Raw genomic sequence first — 17813 nt, forward strand, 5'->3', positions numbered from 1 at the left:
ACACCTCTGACTTGGCTGGGAGGGCTCGTTGGCGAGGGCCCTCCGAGGGAGAAGCTGGAGCGAGGCCTGGGCAGAGGGCAGGATGAGTGCTCCCAGTGTGTGGACAGCTGGGACAAGGAGGACCCTGCCCAAGTTGGTGGGGGGTGTGGGCACTGCTGCCCTTGCCTGGGAACGGTACCTGTTGGGACAGAGGGTGCAGGGGTGGGCAGCATCCACGGATGCTCCTCTGCCTTCCCGAAGGAGGACAGGTGAGTCATTCACGCCCTTCCTTGGTCCCCAGGTGACAAGCATGGCGGCCTCACCGCTCCCACCACCAGACCCCCAGTTTGTCCTCCGAGGCGCCCAGTCGGCAGTGCACGCACTGCATTTCTGCGAAGGAGCCCAGGGGCAGGGGCGCCCGCTGCTCCTCTCAGGGTAAGTACCCCCGGCCCAGGGTGAAGCCGGGGGGTAAGGGGCTCAGGCTGCCCATCACCCGGGCACTCGCCCTTTCAGAGCCCTCAACCGCTGTCCCCTCGGGCCTCCCCTGTGGAGGACGCAGGGACACGGTCTCCATTAGAGGCGCCAGGCAGCTGGCACTGTCAGTGGCGGCCTCCCCGCCTCTCCAGAGAAGAGGCTGCCCAGGGCCCTGCCACCCTCCCTGTAAGAGGAGCACGTGTCCCCTGGTTGTGTGTTCAGAGCTGTCCCCTGAGCTGGGAGCTGCTGGCTGGACCACCTGACCCACTGGCTGCGTGGTGTCCAGCCCGCTCCCCCCCATGCCCGAGCCTGACTGGCGCTTGTCTGAACAGGTCCCTGCGCGGGCTGGTGCACATCTGGAGCCTGCAGACACGGAGGGTGGTCGCCACCCTGGACGGCCACGGGGGCCAGTGTGTGACCTGGCTGCAGACACTGCCCCAGGGGCCCCAGCTCCTCAGGTGAGTCTTGGTGGCAGTGAGCCAGGTGTGGCCTTCAGGGGGTGTTCCATGAGTTTTCCAGGGGAGGCCCTCATGGCCTCCCCCAGCTGCCAGGACGGCCCCAACAATGGCAGAACCGGGTGACTTGTCAAGGGCAGCGCAGCCCGGGTGTGTGGGCCTTCCGGGCGGGTGCCCATTGAGAAGAGCCCAATGGACGCTTAGGACGGCTCTGTCCGAGCCCACCCTGGCCTGCTGGGGCCACCAGGGAGAGGGCTGGGGGCCAGTACTTGGAGGAGCCTCTGCTTCCCTCCTGCAGGTCGTGGGCGCTGGTGTCCTGATAGCCGCTCTGCAGCGCAGTTTTCTCCCTGGCCATGGAGCCACCTTCCCGCGAGGCAGGGAGGACTGGTCGCCAGGGTGGCACAGAGCTGAGCCTAAAGCTCACCCAGGCTGATGGGGCCCCGCTCCCTGCCCAGTGTGGCTGCCCCAGGGGGCACCGGGAGGCCGTGCAGGTGCCAGGGCCATGGAACTCTGGGCTGCCAACGTGTGTGGGTGGGAGATGGCAGAGCAAGGGGTCTGGCCCCCTGGCAGAGGAGATTGCATGTGTTGACGCCATGGTGGGCCAGGACTGGGGAGTCTGGGGGCTGGGCAACAGTGGGGGAGGGTCCTGCGGAGGTGACGGGCTGGGACCCCAGGTGGGAGGTGGGCCAGGAGGGAGCAAGAGGACGCTGGTGGGTGAGGGAGTAAGTCAGGGGGCTTCCCTCCTTCCCCTGGAGAGAGGGATGGTGAGGGCAGGGCACGGACAGGAGAGAGCGGGGGCCACCTGGCAGCCAGAGCGACTGCTGTCTGGGGCGGCCCTGACATCTGCCCCTGTACAGGGGTCCCAGCTCTCCCACCCCCGCCAGAAATCTGCCAAGTCAAAGAGGGCTTTCCCGGGTGCCCTCTGCCCCAGAACTCCCAGGTGGTTCTGCTCTCCTGCTCCGGACTTGGAGCTTGGACACCTGGGCACCGTGGAGCCCAGTCCCGAGAAAACAAGGCCTCTTGGGCCCCCAGTGGCTTCAAAGCACTTTTGTGTGGGACTGAAGCCGCTCCCACTCCCTGCAGGTGGCTGAGGCCCCAGGAGTCCTGGAGGCCGTACCCTGGTCGTGTGTGCTTGTCCATCCATCTCAGAGCCTCGCTCCTTCCCTGCCCAGTTGCCCAGACACACCCCTCACTGCAGGGGCCCTCACATGACTTTGCTCTTTCCCTGATGATTAAAGTGGATGCTGTGTCTGAAGATCCCACAAAGCTGCTGGAAACTTCCTCCTGAGGTTTGAGCCGAGGTGTAAGCCCTTCTGGGCCCCATGCTCCTCTGCGCACCTTGGGCTGGCCTTGGGGAGCCTCAGGCCAGGAGTTCCACCCCTTGGAGAGCTGGCTGGTGCTGTGCGGGGTGGCAACTCCAGGGGCGCCCTGCGCATGTGCATGGCGGATGGCGCTGTGGGAGCCCCGCCTAGGCAGGCGCAGACCACGCAGGTGCTTGGATGCTGCACTAGAGGCCGGGGCCCAGCTGTGTTTGGAAGTCAAGCCTCCAAAGTGGCCCTTGAGGGGGAAGGTGCCCTTTCATGTCAAGCGGCCGGAGGACAAAGCTGGGAGCCAGGGCTCTGCAGACACCCCAGCCACACCTGTACCCCTGAGGATGCACCTGTGCCTCAACAGCTGCCTGGGTGGGCTTGTTTCCTTCTTCCTTTATTGGGAAGCGCGATGTACTTACAGGAAGGTGCACAAGACGAGTTTCAGACCATCTTGTCACAGGTGGACACCTGGGCAGCCACTGCCTGCCCCACGCCTGCCCAGCGGCCTGTCCTCATCCTCAGGAGGCAGCCGCTCCACCTCTTTCTTGCTTTATCGTCTGAATATGCATCTCCAAAAAACATAGACTCATTTTATGTGTTTTTTTTTTTTTAACCTAAATGGAGCAATATGGAGCAGCTTCCTTTGTGTCTGATTCTGTGTCTGCGAGACCCGCCAGGGTGTGCACGGCTGCAGTGTGTTGTGTGGGCCTTTCTGTCTTATTCCTCTGGATGTGTGTACCCAGATTCCTCACCTTTCTGTGTCGGTGGACATCTGGGTTGTCCACTTGGAGCTGTTGTGGATGAGGCTTGAGAAGACTCCCACCGGACCTCCCGGTGCCGGGGGCCCCCGGATCCAGCGGTGGGGCTGCTTGGAGGCCACGAGTGTCCTTGAAGGGGCTCCCACTGGCCAGTCTGGGATGGTTAGGGCACAAAAATCAAGGAGAACTGTGGGTGATGACCCATCAGTAACACAGGAATGTGTGAGTCCAGACTGATGGGAGGAGGGGAGAGAAGAGGCGAGAGCCCGCTGTCTGGTGGGTGTGCCTTGCAGACGTGGAAGATGACCGTCTGCAGGACTGGCGGGCAGCACCACTGTGGGTGGAGGCGCTGGGTCATCTGAGGCCAGGGTGGCGGATGTCACAGTGTCTTTCCCAGAAGTGCCCACGGTGGGGGGAGGGGCTTTGAGTGAACACATCTGGCGGGCGCCTCTGTCCAGGTGATCAGGGTGGGCAGTTGGCCTTGTGTGCAGTGTCATCCCCTTGCTATCCTCCCCAAACGTGGAAGTGTCACCCTGGGGATGACACGCACACACACGAGGGACAGGGAAAGGCGCGGCCCGTCCAGTCCAAGGGCCTGGTGAGCACTGACCAGCCCAGCGTTTGTCCCGGGGCCCCGAGCTCGCCGCTCCGTGACCGGCACTGACACACATAGGCTGTGCCAGGGTCCCTCGCTGTGGGGGAAAGCGTGGAGGTGGCGGTGCAGCTGGGCGCGTGTATAGCGTTAGTAGTTAGGGGTCCAGGCAAAGGAGGCAGGGAGCCACTGTTCTGGGGGTTCCCTAGATACAGGCCAGCCCTCCCTCCCTGTGTGGCCGCCGTTGGCCGGGGCCGGCGTCTCCGTGTGAGAGCACGGTTCCCACTGCTGCTTCTCTCCTGAGCTCCACTCAGACACGGTGTCGACAGGCCTCACGTCCTCTCTCTCCCGCGTCGCTGCCACTTCAGGCCGAGCAACTCCTGCTCCCCAGGGTCCAGGCACATCCTGCCAACACCAGCGGTTCTCCAGACAGAGCTGGGGTCTGGATCAGGATCGGGTGCCCTGGGTCCACCTGGGGGGCATCCATCCACGCGGCACTGAGGTCTCCCAACGGTGCGGGTAGATGCTGGGCCCCGCGTGCCCTCCTGTCCCCTTCCACAGCTCCAGGACCGGCCCACTGTCCTGTCCCCTTTGTCCCCACTGGCCTATGCTGCTGCTTCTTCCCTTGTTTGTCTGGACCTCACCCCTTGGGAGGAGGACGGGAGGGCGGTTCTGTGGGGTGACCCTCACGTCGGCTCAGCCCCGGGGTTTCTTGGGGTCAGACTGGGGAGGTGGGCTTTCGGGAGGAAGCCCTTCTCGTCCCCTTGTCGGGGGTCTGGGACATCTGCGGGGCTCATCCACCTGGGGAGTGTGTCCATGGTGTCCCACCGGCAGGGACCATTCCCTCTGCTTCCCAGGCTCCTAGGAAATGAGTCCCGAGGCCCAGCGAGGAGCATTTCTGGTGAGTGTCAGAGCCGCGCAGTGGACAGTGAGCCTCAGGGCTGCAGACACCCTGTCCCTCCGTCCTCAGCGTCCGCCCAGGGTCTCTGCCGCCACAGCTGTGCCTGGGTTGGTCTCACAGAGGGGGTTTCTCCTCCTCCTTTTATAGCATTCTACTTTCACTGGAACACTTCTGTTTAATGGGAATTCTCCTCCCTGTGTATATATGTGTTCACTCATGGGTCTGGGCTCGTGGAGATTTCTTTTATTCTTGGGTTAGAATTTCATTCTACTGTAATTTATTTTATTGCTCAGATTGTTCCAACTTTAGTGCTTGTGTCCTTTGGACATGCCCTTTGTTTCATTTTTTAAAGTATTTCCTTATTTTCTGGCCCTACAGGGTGCTCAGAACTCATCTTGGCGCCCCACCCTGCCCCAGCTCTTGCTGTCTGGGGGAAAAGGGATAAGAAGCCAGACCGGGCACTGGGTGTGCTCGTCACTCCTGGGGTGTCGTTGCCTCTGGGTCTTCTCAGGGGGCAACCCGGGCTCCCCGTGTGCACCTCCACGCTGCGTACACCCTGTGTGCACCTCTGCGTCTGTCCATCTGTGTCTGTGTTTGCACAGACATGCGCTCACGCCGACGTCTCTGACTCAGGGCCAACACCTGCCGGGCTTCTTGGTGACCCGGTCCCCCGCCCCTACTCCTGTCCGTCTCTGTCCAGCCCTGCTCCTGCTGGACGCGTGAGGGGGGGGGTCTCAGGATTGCTAACCCACACCTGTGAGAACACCTACCAGCCAGAGTCCCGTGTCTCTGTCCAGTTCCTCTGTCTCTAACCAGACAGTGCCTAGAGGACACGCTTCCTGAGTCCCTCAGGTCGGCTCTCATCCGCTCTCCCCTGAGCACCGAGTGCCGGGCATTCACCTCTGTCTGCAGCTTGTCCTGGGCCCCTGACCTCCTGGTGGGTTTTTTCAGTTACACACAGAACAGTTCACTCTTTGCGGCGAGTTCTGTGGGCGGGACCCTGTTGTCCTCTGCCCCTGCGGCCCTGCCTCCCCCAGAGGGTCACACGGGTAGAAGTGCAGTGTGTGGGCTTTCAGACGGGCTTCCTCCCCGTAGCAAACGGCATCTAATTCCTGCGGGTGGCTGTGTGTCCCCGCTGCTGCTCTGGTGCTGAGCGAGGTCAGGTGCGGACGGATGCTCCACGGTGAGTTATCAGCCTCCTGCTGGAGGGCTGTGTCCGGTTTGGCGAGCAGAGCTGCCGTGCACATTCGCTTACAGGTTTTTGTGTGAATGTAGGTTTTAAATGCACTTGGGAACATTCGTGAGGGTGGAGTTGCCAGGTGGTCACAGTTAATTCACAAAGGGGTGGAAGGCGGGAGGGGTGGAGGGCCCACAGTTTGGCAGCACAGGGAGCAGCAGGGAGACCATGGGAGGCCGGCCATGGGGCCTGTGCCATGGGGCGCCTGGGGCCTCGGTCTGCAGCCTCCCCAGGCCAGCCCATTAGCGTGAGCTGGCATCAGGCGTCTGGACTGCAGACTCACGTGCGGCCCTTCCTCAGCTGAGGTGCCCCCAGGCCCTCCCCAGGAAGTGTCCCCTGCCGTCCTGTGGCCTCCGGCCGACCACAACACGCTGACATTTGTCCTCACCTGAGAGGGTCACGGCCCGTCTCCTCTTATTTTGGCAGCCAGGGCCGCGACCTAAAGCTGTGCGTGTGGGACCTGGCAGAGGGCAGGAACGCCGTCGTGGACTCCGTGCTCCTGGAGAGCGTGGGCTTCTGCAGGGGCTCTGTGCTGGCTGGGGGCCTGCAGCGCTGGATGCTGGCTGTGCCGGGGAGAGGCAGCGATGAGGTGAGTGAGCCCATTCACCCTTAGCCCCTGGCTGCAGGAATGCTGTGCCCCGAGCGGCTCTTCAGGCCAGCCTTGGCCAGGTCACCTGAGGTGGCCCTGGTGCTGGGGGTCGAGAAAGGGGCCCGAAGTGGGCCAAGGTCTCTGGGAGGCCCTGGGAGCCAACCAGGAGCAGCACGGGATGGACAAGTTCAGGGCCCGAGGCTGTCAGGGTCCTTGGGAGCAGGCAGTCATGGAGGGAAGCCCCAGGCAGACCCCATGAGGTCGAGGTAGGCCTCAGAGTCAGGACAGCAGGGGAGGGCGGCCTTTGGGGATCAGAACTGGGCACTGGCGTGAGAGGTCTTGGGCAGGGCTGAGACGCAGGGCGTAAGGGCTGGCACCAGGGTGGCAATCGCAGTCACAGATGAGTGGGGCCCGTCAGAGGATGGGGCTCCTGGGGGCAGTGGGTGGGATGGAGCCCCAAGGTCACTGTCAGATGGAGCTCAGGCTGAGCATCCAGCAGCGATCTGTGGCAGGGACTGGTCAGGCTGGAGAGTGGTGTTCACACCCCAGGGACAGAAGAGGCAGAATCCCCAGGAGAAGCAGAGCCCAGGACGGGGTGCTGGCGGGGAGGGCCGAGGGCAGGGGGATGGGGGTGCTGGTTGGAGGCAGTGGGGGAAGGAGCCCCAAGTGCAGCGGGACGGCCTGGTGGGTGGGGGTCTGGGGGCACCGAGAGTGGGCGTGGGTCCGGGGTACATGTGCAGGGGGAGGGAGGCCCCTGCCCACCGCCCACGCCCCATCCTCCCTGTGTCCCCTGCTGCCCTGAGGGCCTGTGCGGCGGGCGGGGCTGGGCAGGGACGCAAGCCCTGCACCCGGGAAGTTTGGCCCCCGCCCAAGAGGAGTCGTGAGTCTTAAAGCAGATTCAGCTCATAAATAATGAGGCAGGAACAGACATCTATTTGTTCATGATGGCGTTTAAGTCACCAATTAGGAGCTACATGCGATTTTCTTGCCAGTTTGCCAAAAACCTGTTAAAAGTTTTATTAATGTGAAAAGAGAGGGCTCTGCTTTCTCCTGGTGGCAGCAGCTAGGTGGCGCCGAGCCCCCTCAGTGGTGGGGGCCGGACCACACTTCCACTGAGGTCGCCTTCCGCTGCCCCCGCCAGCCTGGCCCGAGACTGCTCGTCCCCTCTGCTTCTCTCCGGCTCCCCAGCTTCTGGTACAACCCCCCACCCTCCTACCCACCCACCGCCCGGGAGCCACAGGTCTGGGAACCTTGCACATCCTGGGAAAAGGGCTGTTTTCCATGTTCCCACCTGGAATCAGTGCCACTGGCCTGTGCCCAGACAGAGCCAGGCCCGGCCGTCTGGGTGGCCACACTTGCCCGAACCAAACATTTTTCCTTCTGGAAACAAAACTTGCCCTTGAATGCCAGGTGGAAGCATCCCTGTGTGTGGGAGGCCCCAGCAGAGTGTGGAGCCCCTCCTGGGACCACAAGGACCAAGGGGCACTTGTTCTGGATGCCAGCACCGCACCCCCTCTCATGACGCCTAGCCCAGGCCTGGGCTGCCCTGGTGTCGCCCTCACTCTGGGCCATTCGCCTGTGCCCGATCCCCCCGCCCTCGCGCCTCTCCTCACTGCCACCAGAGGGGTCTCCTGAGCCCCCAGATCGGGGGTGGGGGCATCCCTCTCTGACCTGGGACCCCCCTCCCCCATTGCCCAGCAGCTTGTCCTCCTGACGTAGTGACGTTTTAGGAAGCTGGCGTCAGAGCAGAAATAGGAAGGCAGGCATCCAGCCCCCAGCGCCATGCTCCTTGACCTTCCAGGACCCCGCCTTGGCCGGGACGGGCTTGGGAGCCTGAGGCCCAGCCAGTCCCCACCCTTGCCTCCCTCCCACTGACCTCGGAGGACAGAAGGGCTCTGAGGGCCCCCTCCTCTTTGGTTTGCTCGGTCACTTCTGGGCCACACTCCATGCCACCGCATCCTCCTGTACCTCCTTCATTTTGTTGGAACTTCCCCTGAGCTTCGTGGGTGCCACAGGAACTCCTTCTAGCAGCTTCTAATTCATGGCGGGATGACGCTCACATCACTTAGGTCCTTTTCCGTCTCTTTGGGGCAGTGAGGACGAGGTGTCTGGGGTAGATGCTGGCCCTGCAGGCAACGTGATATGGGCGGAGGGGGCTGTGTGTGCAGGTGTGTGGGCGTGTGTGTATACGCGTGTGCACGTGCATTAGTAAGAGCAGCAGCAGGGCTACACCCGCTCTACACTGCATGGTTACACTTAGAGTTCACCCTGGGGTTTCCTCCTGGGGGTTCTGTGCCCCGGGTGTCAGAAGTGGACCAGCAGGTGTAGTTTCTGTCCCCTCGATGCCCCAACACGTCTGGACCTCAGACTCCTCATCTGCAAACCTGGGGCTGCCCCATGTCGACGAGGGGTGCCCTGCAGCTCTGCGGGGCGCACACTGTTGTTGGTGGAGCCTCCCCAGGAGGGTGGCCGGAGCCACCAGGTGGGGACACGTCACCCAGCCAGGCGCAGGAGGGGCTGTGTCAGCGTCGGGCGACACTGAGCACAGGCCGCACATGGTGGAGGAGCAGGCGCTGGGGCCCCAGGTGTGCAGGTCTGGGTGCCATGCGACAGTCCGGGAGGGCTCAGGGTCATCCACGTGTGGGGCCCGACCAGGAAGGAGCGCCAGGAGGAGGGCGGGAGGCCGAGTGAGCTGAGTCAGCGCCGTGGGCCAGGCCACGTGCTTGGCCAAGAGGTCAACGCAGAGGAGGCCTGAGGTGGCTGCGGGGCAGTGACACCGCTCGAGGGACCTGCTGGACACTCATGAGTGACATGTGCATTCCACACAGCCCAGCACCCTCCGATCCCAGGAGCCCGTGGGTCAATGCAGGAGGCATGGCCTGGGTTCCCGGAGGCGCAGACAGGCCCACAGTGGCCGGGCTGAGGCCTCAAGAGTCTCCTGTTTGTGCAGCACAGACTTGACTTGGCTCCGGCCCAACTCGGCTTGTTTTCTTACTGTCAGGTTCAGATTCTGGAGATGCCGTCCAAGACGTCAGTGTGCTCCCTGAAGCCCGAGGCACAGGCCAGGCTGGGCATGCCCATGTGCCTGCAGCTCTGGCAGGTAAGGCCCAGCGCCCGCCAGCCACGCCCACCGACCACACCTGCCGGCCACGCCCGCCAGGTGTGAATCATGCCCATTAGGGACTTGGTTCCTCATCACCTACGGGCACTGGCCCCTGGGAGGCGTGTGCACAGCGTCCTCCTCAGCCTTGGTGTCCCCAGCCCTCCAGCCCTCCTGCTGCGAGGACGCCTGCAGACCCTTTGGGGATGCTGGGCTCGTCCTCGTCTTCTCAGGGCGGTGTCGGAGACAGCGACCCCCTTCTGGGGGAGCCACATGCTCCCCTCTGGTCTGCTCACCGGCGCGGCCTGGCGTGGGGCCGGGAGGGGGTGCTGACTAACCCTGCAAGCCTGCACGGCCCCTGCGTCGCCGGGATTAATTTTTGTTACTTCTTTGCCTTGTTGAGGCCGGAGTGGGCTTAATGTGCTGGCTTTCCCTGCGGCCACACTTGGAATTTCTGATCCGTGCCATTTCCTTCTTTCTTGGCTGTTCTCTCTGATTAGAGAGGGTCTGGAGGCATCTCCTGGGGCTGCGGCAGAAGCCGGGGGGCAGTGGAGTCACAGGCCTGAGTCCCTGCAGGATGGGTTCTGGCTCCGGGGCTGAGCCCGAGGCCTGGGAGGGACCCTCCTGACCAGAGGGGCAGCTTCCCACCCCCAGCGGTCAGCACCAGCTCAAAATGGGTGTCTACTCCTGGGGGCAGCAGAGCGGATGGTCTGGTGCATTCACGTGGAAAGAGTCTCGGCAGCGTCTTTACAGCTGCAGAAGCCACGGGGAGCAGGTCACTGACCAGGGCTGTCCCAGACCGCTGCCTACGGCCTGTTTTTCAGCTCCGAGCAGCTCACCTGTGCCTCCTCAGAGCCACCCCGGGCTGCCTGGGACCAGGGGGAGGCCGTTCCTGCCTCTGCTGTGACTCTCCATACGGGTTAGACGGCCAGGCTCGCATGGTTTGCAGGTGTCTGTGTGCCCGCAGGGTCCCTGGGCCCAGCGCTTGTCCCTCCAGGGCCCTGCCCTGTCTTGCATTTGGTGTCCCTGCCGTCTCTGAACTGAGAGAAGCCCATGGGGGAGGGGCGTGAGGAAGTGGGGGCTCTGAGACTCACCTGGATGGCAAAGCTGCTGGTGCCGGCAGACGTTGCGGGGGGGCGGTGCCTGGAGGGGCAGCGGAGGCTGTGGAGGTGGCCTGGCGCTTACAGGCCCCGGGCGGGACGGGGCTGCATCCGCTCACCCTCCCTCCCTGGAGATGCTGTCATTGCCTAATCGTGTAAGAATTCCATCAGAAAAATGTGCAGAAATGGGATGTACAAACTTGTCAAGGTAATTGACGTGGTTGACAGAAGGACAAATCGAGTTGTGTTAGTTGATACAGATCCAGCGCAAAGCATCCTGTTAAGAAAAGTCTATGCTGATTTGAAATGTCCCTTTATTCCTCGCCAAGCCTGGAGGTCCAGGTTATAGCTTATTGATCTGAGTGTGGCAGAGTGGCCCGATGTGGGATTCCTTTCTGAAACATTCAGAGATTTCTTGTTTTGCTCCTGAGAGTGGATGGCCTGTGTTGTTAGGATGATTGTCATGTAGGAGGTCAGAGGTCGTCCACACCGACCCTTGGAGCAGGTCCTCCAGTGCCCCCTCCACGCCCCCAGCCAAGGGCTCCCCGGGGAACCTCGAGGTGCTGGGGGGCGCCTCAGGCTGGCACACCCAGGGGTGGGGGGGGACGCAGAGCGAGCAGAAGTCAGCCTGGCACCCAGGGCGTGGCCGCCAGAGGACTGAGGTCCCAGAGCACTGACCCGCCTGCAGGGTCTATCCTGGGGGGCTGCAGGGACCCTGCGTGCCAGGAGAGAAGGTAGAGGGGCCTCAGTGCAGGGGCAGAGCCTGGCACGGGGCCCTGTGGCTGGTCTGGCTCCTGCCCTGGCCTCCCTGTGTGCCTGCACAGGGGGCTAAGCGGTGTGCAGCCTCCGCTCCAGCCTAGGCACTCGGAGCTCCCAGACCATAGGCAGTGGGGGAGCCCTGGATGCAGGAGGAACATGCGGGGCGGGGGCTGGGGAGCAGGCTGGGCCAGGCAGTGCGGTGGGAAGCCGGTGGGAGGACACAGCAGTGCCCCAAGGGGGACGAACCCAAGGGGTTCCGGCAAGTTCCTCACAGCTGCTTTCTTGGACTCCTCCTTCCTGCTTTTGTTTTTGGGAGCACATGTTATCATCAGAAAAAAGGGCTTGTGGGAGGCATCCTCCAGATCCCAGAGCTGGTCTGCACGGGACTCCCCTGGCTCCCCTCACTCTGTGGGGCCCTGAGACGTACCCCTCACACCAAGCACGGCGAGCTCTGCTTCCTGGGGTTGAGGACGTAGCGTCCACTCATGTTAGACACTCGCGGTGTGCGACACCTGGGCCTGGAGCCCCTCTGGGTGGGCAGCGAGCTCCAGCAGGTGGGCCAGAAGGGCCTGCCCGGGTGCTGTTGGCCATGCCTAGGCACGCGGCTCAGCACCAGCCTTGCCCGCCAGCAGCAGGGCCCCCATTGGAGCTGCAGGCGACCCTGGAGGCAGCCTTGCTGGCGGCCCCCAGGCCCTGTGCTCACCGCTGGCCATCCGGGGTTTGAGAGCCGCCGGCTGAGCTCCTGGCCTCGGGAAATTCTCTGCTGGCAGGGGGCGCTTTGTCATTTCTGAGCGCTGGGAGCTCAGTGGAGAGCAAAGGTGCAGGGTCCTGGCGGTGGTCCCGGGACTGGGCACCAAGCACGGGGCGGCCGCTCTCAGTCGGTGCCAGGCCGACCCAGGGTCCCCACACTCCCCTGCAGGCGGCTGCGCAGCCCTCTGACCTGCGCCCTCATCCATCACGCGGCTCGGCCGGCGAGGCGCTGACTCTGCAGCCTTGACGGTTGGGGGGCTTCCGCGGCGACGTTGACAAAGTACAGAAGGTTCATTTTTCATTGAGACGGAGCTCGAGATTTTCTTTGGCCGGCAGCTCTAGACAGGTGGCCGGCCCCGCCCAGGGGTGGCCGCACGTCTCGGCCGGTGGGAAGGAGCGGGAGAACCAGGCAGCGTCCCAGACCCCGACCGCCGTCGCCCCACCCAGCCCGCACTGGCCCCAGTCTGGGTGTCAGCCCCCTGGGGGTGTGCAGACCCCCCAGGGCTCAGTGGGGAAGGCGGCCTATCTCAAGCCCCTTCTCCTCCAGAAGGCCCGGGACCCCCGAGCATCCCCCAGCTGACTGCGAGCTGTCCCCACAGGCTGACACCAGTCCCCGCCCTCTCCTCCTGGCCGGCTACGAGGACGGCTCGGTGGCCCTGTGGGACGTCTCCTCACGGAAAGTGTGCAGCCGCGTCGCCTGCCACACGGAGCCCGTCATGGGTCTGGACTTCGACTCCCAGGAGGCCAGGGGCGTCTCAGGCTCTGCGGAGAAGGCGCTGGCCGTCTGGAGCCTGGATGAGCAGCAGGCCCTACAGGTCAGTGGGCCAGGCCCGAGGTGTCATTTATCCTGCTCTGCACCAACAGTCTGATGGGCTGGAACAATATTTAGGCATGAAGAGGACTTGTGGCAGGTCCCCAGTTAATTAATCATCGGACCCGGCGCGGGCAGGCCTGGCGGGCGGCAGGAGAGGGGCTGGCGCTCGTGAGCCATTCACAGGGTTTGGGTTTCCCGCAGACCTTGGCTAATAGCGGTCACGTCTCGTCCATCTAGAGCAAAGGCATGTAGAATCCAGGACTGTGCAAGCCCGTTTGCAAAACTCAGAGGAATTTGGTCAGTAAGGAACTGATCAATCAAAAAGAAAAAAAAAAAAAGAAAAAAACCCAAACCCTACGTGGAGAAATCCCTGAGTGAGGCCCCTGTGGCTGTCTGCAAGCTGCCTGGGGGCAGTGGGAGGGCCGTAACGGCTCAGTGGCTTCCCATCCCACGTGGCTGGGGGGCCCTTGGGGGCCACATCTGGGTGCCCAGTGCTCAGCCCTGTTGGGAGGGGGGGATGGAGTTGGCCAGGAGGGGAGCCTCCTGGCCAGGCCTCAGACGGGTGAGGTCCTGGGGAGTGCGGTGCTGGGTGTGCCCTGTGCCTGTCAGCCCCCTGAGGGTGGCCTGAGTGCACACTGGCTTCTGGGCCGGGACGCCCCCATTAGCCAGGAAGCCTCAGAAGGCTGAGACCTGACCACGGCGGGCTCTGCGAGCCCAGGTCTGGTGGGGGAGTGGGGCCCCAGCGGGGAGCCGTGTATGCCACCTCCCGGAGCTCTGGAGGACAGGGCCTGTGGCTGCGCCCTCTACAGGGGCTGCATGGTCCAGGCTTCCCTGCAGACAGGAGACTGCAGGAAGAGGGCATCTCTCGGGCCCTCCCCAGATGGGAAGCCTTGCCCGGCAGCCCTGGGCCCCCAGAGCCAGGGAAGAGGCCCTGTGCACTTGGGTGGGTGGGAGAGGGCAGGCATGGGTGAAAATCGGGAGAGACTGCCATGCCCAGCAGGCATTGCCATGCCCTGGGTGCAGGACAGTGAGGGGCAGGGCTATCAGGGGTGGGTGAGGAGTCCTGGGCAGGAGCTAGGGGCCGAGGGCAGACTCAGCAGGGAGACCTTCCATGCGGCAGCTGGAGGGACCACTCTAGCTTCCTAAAAAGCACAGTCCATGGGAGGACCAAGCTAGAACCAGAGCAAGTGGCCGTGGCTGCAGGGTCTGGGCAGGGTCCTGAGAGGGGAGCAGCCCTGTGGAGTCCCGGGGAGCGGGGAGGGGTAGGGAGGGAGGGGTCACGTGACACATGGGGACAAGGCAGGTATTCCAGCTTCCTTGGCATCGCCCCCTGCCCCCCAGGACCCCCCCCACAGACCAGCCTGTGCCACGCTTGCCTGACTTGCAGTAAAGCAGCTTCCCGTCCATCTTCCTGTCCTGTGTCCCAGGGAGTCCACAGAGGCCCTGCGGGATGGGGTCAAACAGGCCTCCCTATGGGGCTGGGGCCGGCTGTGGGGGTGGAGCTTCTCCAGCCTCCATCCCAGGGGAAGGGTCTGCAAGGCCTTGAAGAGTCCTGGATGTGGGTGGTGGGAGTGGAAGTCACCATGGTGCTCATCTTTAGAAATGGGGCGGAGTCACGTGGTGCTGGGTCTTCATGTTCTGAGCCGTCAAGGACACAGAGCCTGGCCAGGCGGGCATCGGGGTTCCCCCCACACCCTCCTCTGCTCCTGCCTGGTGGGAACCAGGCAGCGACCCCCACCCCCCATGAGGTCCAGTGCTCTGTCCTGCTGTGGCTTCAACTTCAGCCCAACTTTGCAAAGGCCTAGAGACCCAGGTGGCTCTCCTGAGGGCCCCACCGACTGCAGTGCCCCCAGGCCCTGCCCCCAGGACCCCGGGAAGAGGCTCCTCCTGCCGTCCTGGCCCAGGTCGGCCTGGTCTCCCCTGGCTTGTTGGAGAAACAGCTTCAGGAACTTCAGACTTAAACTTATGGGGCATGTTCCAGCGCAGAGCTGGAGGTTCAGTGTGCAGATGAATTGGAAAGTCAGAGCATAGGGAGGCCAGGCCAGCCGGGAGGTTGGTGGAGGCCGTGCGCGGCCGGGGCCTCTCTCAGCATGCATCCCAGGAGGCGCCACTCCTCCCTCCGACCGCCCACTGTGGCCTCACCGGAGATGTCCATGTCCCCAGAGGCCCAGACACCTTCAGGTCCTGGAATGCAGGCCTCAAGGAGGAGGTGTCAGGGCCTCGAGGGCCTCAGCGTCGCGGTGTCCGCAGGCACCTCTCCCTGGGCCCTCGGTGCTGCAGCTGGCCCTGAGGCGCTGGCCGTGGAGCCACATGGGCAAAGATGTGCCTTACCTCGCGGCAGCAGCTCTAATGAGCCCAAATCAATCTCCCCGGGCGGGTGGGCGGGCGGGCGCTGCAGAGGCGCAGATGGGGCTCCCGCGTGGAGTGAGGGTAATGGGAACCAGATGGGGCCGTGCTGCGCGCGCATTCCTGGCACCTGAGGTCATGTGCTGCGAGAGCCACTGGTGGCCGGGATCCTTCCTGGAGGGTCCTGGTCCGAGACGGGCTTGGCCAGGGGCCGCGGCGGTAACTGGAGCCTTCGGCCACCCTCTCTAGGACGTCGGACGCTCACCCACCTGTAGGGACTGCTCGCTCTGCTCCCCTCGAGCCCGGGGTCTGGGCCTTGGCTGGCGTCAGACACAGGTGGTGCACAGACCTGCCTCTCCCTCCCACACTTGGGGCAGGGTCCACGGCCTTGAAGCAGGGGCTGATTTACAGCTAGTGGTATTTCTAGGCCCTGAAGTAATAACTAGGCCCCCACCCCAGCCAACCCAGGCTGGAGTCAGACGACCACTCTCCCCCACCACGCCCACGGCTGGTCGGCCAGGCGTCCCCTCCTCCCCGCTGCGTGGCCGCTGCCCGCCTGCTCCCCAGCCCTGCCGAGGGCTTCCCTCTGAAGTGTCAGTAGCGGGACACTTGGGCTGGTGCGAGGGAGACCATGGGGTCCCGAGCTGAGGAGCTATGGGCACACCCCCCCACCCCCCCCACACACATCTTGGGACACCATGGGCGGGGCTCCGGCCGCCTTGACCACACACGGGTGCTGGTGGGCCCCGATAGGACTGGTCCCTTCCAGTCCAGGTCCCCACTGAAAGGGCCTTGTGCCTTAATTCTGAGCTTCCAGGAGGGACTGCGAGGGTAGGGGCGCATCACTCCTGTCCCCTTTCCCCTGGGCCGTCCTGGGCATCTCAGCCCCTCCCAGGTGGCAACACTGGCATGGATGCGCTCCGCTCCGTGCCCGACTCACAGCCAGCCACGCAAGGACCACTGCTCAGGCTGCTCTGCAACTCCCCGGCCCCCACCTGGGCTCCCACCTCCACCAGCAGACAGCAGATTTGGGCAGCCCTTTACTCCCTGGGAAATATTCCCATTGTTAACAAATCCACCCTGAAGCAGGGACCCGAGTAGGTTCCGGCGCACCCACTGCTCCGAGCCCAGGGCGGAGTTCCTGGGAGAGGAAGAGTCGGGGGCTGTGACGTTCACCTTGTCCTTGTCCATGAGTCGGGGCTCAGGCTGATGCACTCCTGCTGCGGGCACAACGTGTGGGCTTTGCCTTCTCACGTGGGCATGGCTGCAGCAGCTTCCGAGGGAGGAGGCGGTGGGGGTGAGGGCCGTGCTGGGCACCCACCCAGTGAGTGGGTTATGGCTGCTTGTGTGCAGCACAGACAGGAAACACTGAGCCTGGATTCCTCTGGACGAGAGCATTGGAGTGGCAGAGAGCGCGGGACATGTGGGGACGCTGCTGGTCGCCATGGACGGAGAACGGGCCCGGGACATCACGGGCCTGGGCACTGGACAGAGGCCGCAGGAAGGCAGGGCAGGCGTGCGTGGAGGGGCTGGATGGGTCGCCGCAGGGGCGCTACCCACATGCTGACTGCACTGACCTTTTTCAGTTGTTTGTGATTGCATCCCTGTTTTATCTGCAGGTCTGTCCCCTGTCCATTCCTGACCAGGCTTACGTTTGTTTTCTTTAAACATCTTTTCCCCATTTCCCGTCTACGTTTCTCTTCCTCCCCTGAGTCCTCCAGGCTCGATGTGCAGCTCTGACCGGGATTCATCACACTCACTTCTGGGCGCCCGATTTTTCTTTGTTCTCTGACTGCAGAGCTGATCAGAGTGTTTTTATGTTTCCAAATGTTTGATTCTTTCCCCAGTTATTTTTTATTTCTAGGCTTCTAACTTGATCCATTTGTGGTTGGAGAACCAGTTCTGAGTTATACCAGCTCCCTGAAATGCCAGTAGGTTCCCGTGGCCCCCGTGCTTGGAAAGAGGTATTTCTGCTGCACGCCACCCAGCTGCGCCTACCCCTCAGGCAGCCGTGTGGTTCATGTGGGCCTCGTGGGTCGAAAGTCATGCCTGCCCCGGCCTCTAGGGGGCGCTTTTGCTGGGTTCATCTTGGTGACTTTCCTGGGTCCTGTGTGTTCTTGGTCTGCATTTTGAATCTTCCTGTGGGGGGGTGGGGTTGAACTCTTGTTATCTCTGGAAAGGATTTTTGCCTGAAAGCCCGTTTCAGCAACGATTCACATGGCTCAGGCCAGGTGTCTTCTGGCTGCTGCTTCCTTCTGTAGCTTTTTTCCATCTTTCACCTTCAGCCTCCCTTCACACACAGGCGTCCCCCTCGTGGGCCAGCCGCGCACGCGACCTCATTGCACGGGTTCTGTTTTGTCCTGTGCGCTCTGCCTGGCCATCTTGTCGGGCCCTCTAGTGGGGCTCTGCTTTTTCATGCTTTGCGACAACCTCTGCCTTTTCTCTGGAGCACTTGGTTTTCTTCCTTCGTGTGCTTTGAAGACACGTGGTCTCCGGTGACCCCCGTCTGCTGGGACTCGTGGCGTCTGGTCCTCGCTCCTGGTCACCTCGTGGGGCTTCCCCTCGGCTGCTCCCGAGACGTTCTTTTTTTTTTTTTTTTTTTTGGTATGCGGGCCTCCCTCTGCTGTGGCCTCTCCCGTTGCGGAGCAC

At 63.1% G+C, this 17813-nt stretch overlaps 1 protein-coding gene across 3 annotated transcripts in view; it reads left to right on the forward strand.

Annotated features, from left to right (window-relative positions):
* The first annotated feature begins 215 nt into the window (after positions 1-215).
* GNB1L (G protein subunit beta 1 like) overlaps positions 216-17813 on the forward strand; it is a 51635-nt gene continuing 34037 nt past the window's right edge. For all 3 annotated transcript variants that reach the window (XM_055080415.1, XM_028480476.2, XM_007119081.3), the window contains exons 1-5: positions 216-414; positions 786-911; positions 6133-6295; positions 9297-9395; positions 12604-12819. In XM_055080415.1, the coding sequence (XP_054936390.1) occupies positions 290-414; positions 786-911; positions 6133-6295; positions 9297-9395; positions 12604-12819 (729 nt within the window). In that variant the 5' untranslated portion in view covers positions 216-289. The remainder of the gene's footprint in view (positions 415-785; positions 912-6132; positions 6296-9296; positions 9396-12603; positions 12820-17813) is intronic.

Source organism: Physeter macrocephalus, chromosome 19, assembly GCF_002837175.3.
Source record: "Physeter macrocephalus isolate SW-GA chromosome 19, ASM283717v5, whole genome shotgun sequence".
Lineage (NCBI taxonomy): Eukaryota > Metazoa > Chordata > Mammalia > Artiodactyla > Physeteridae > Physeter > Physeter macrocephalus.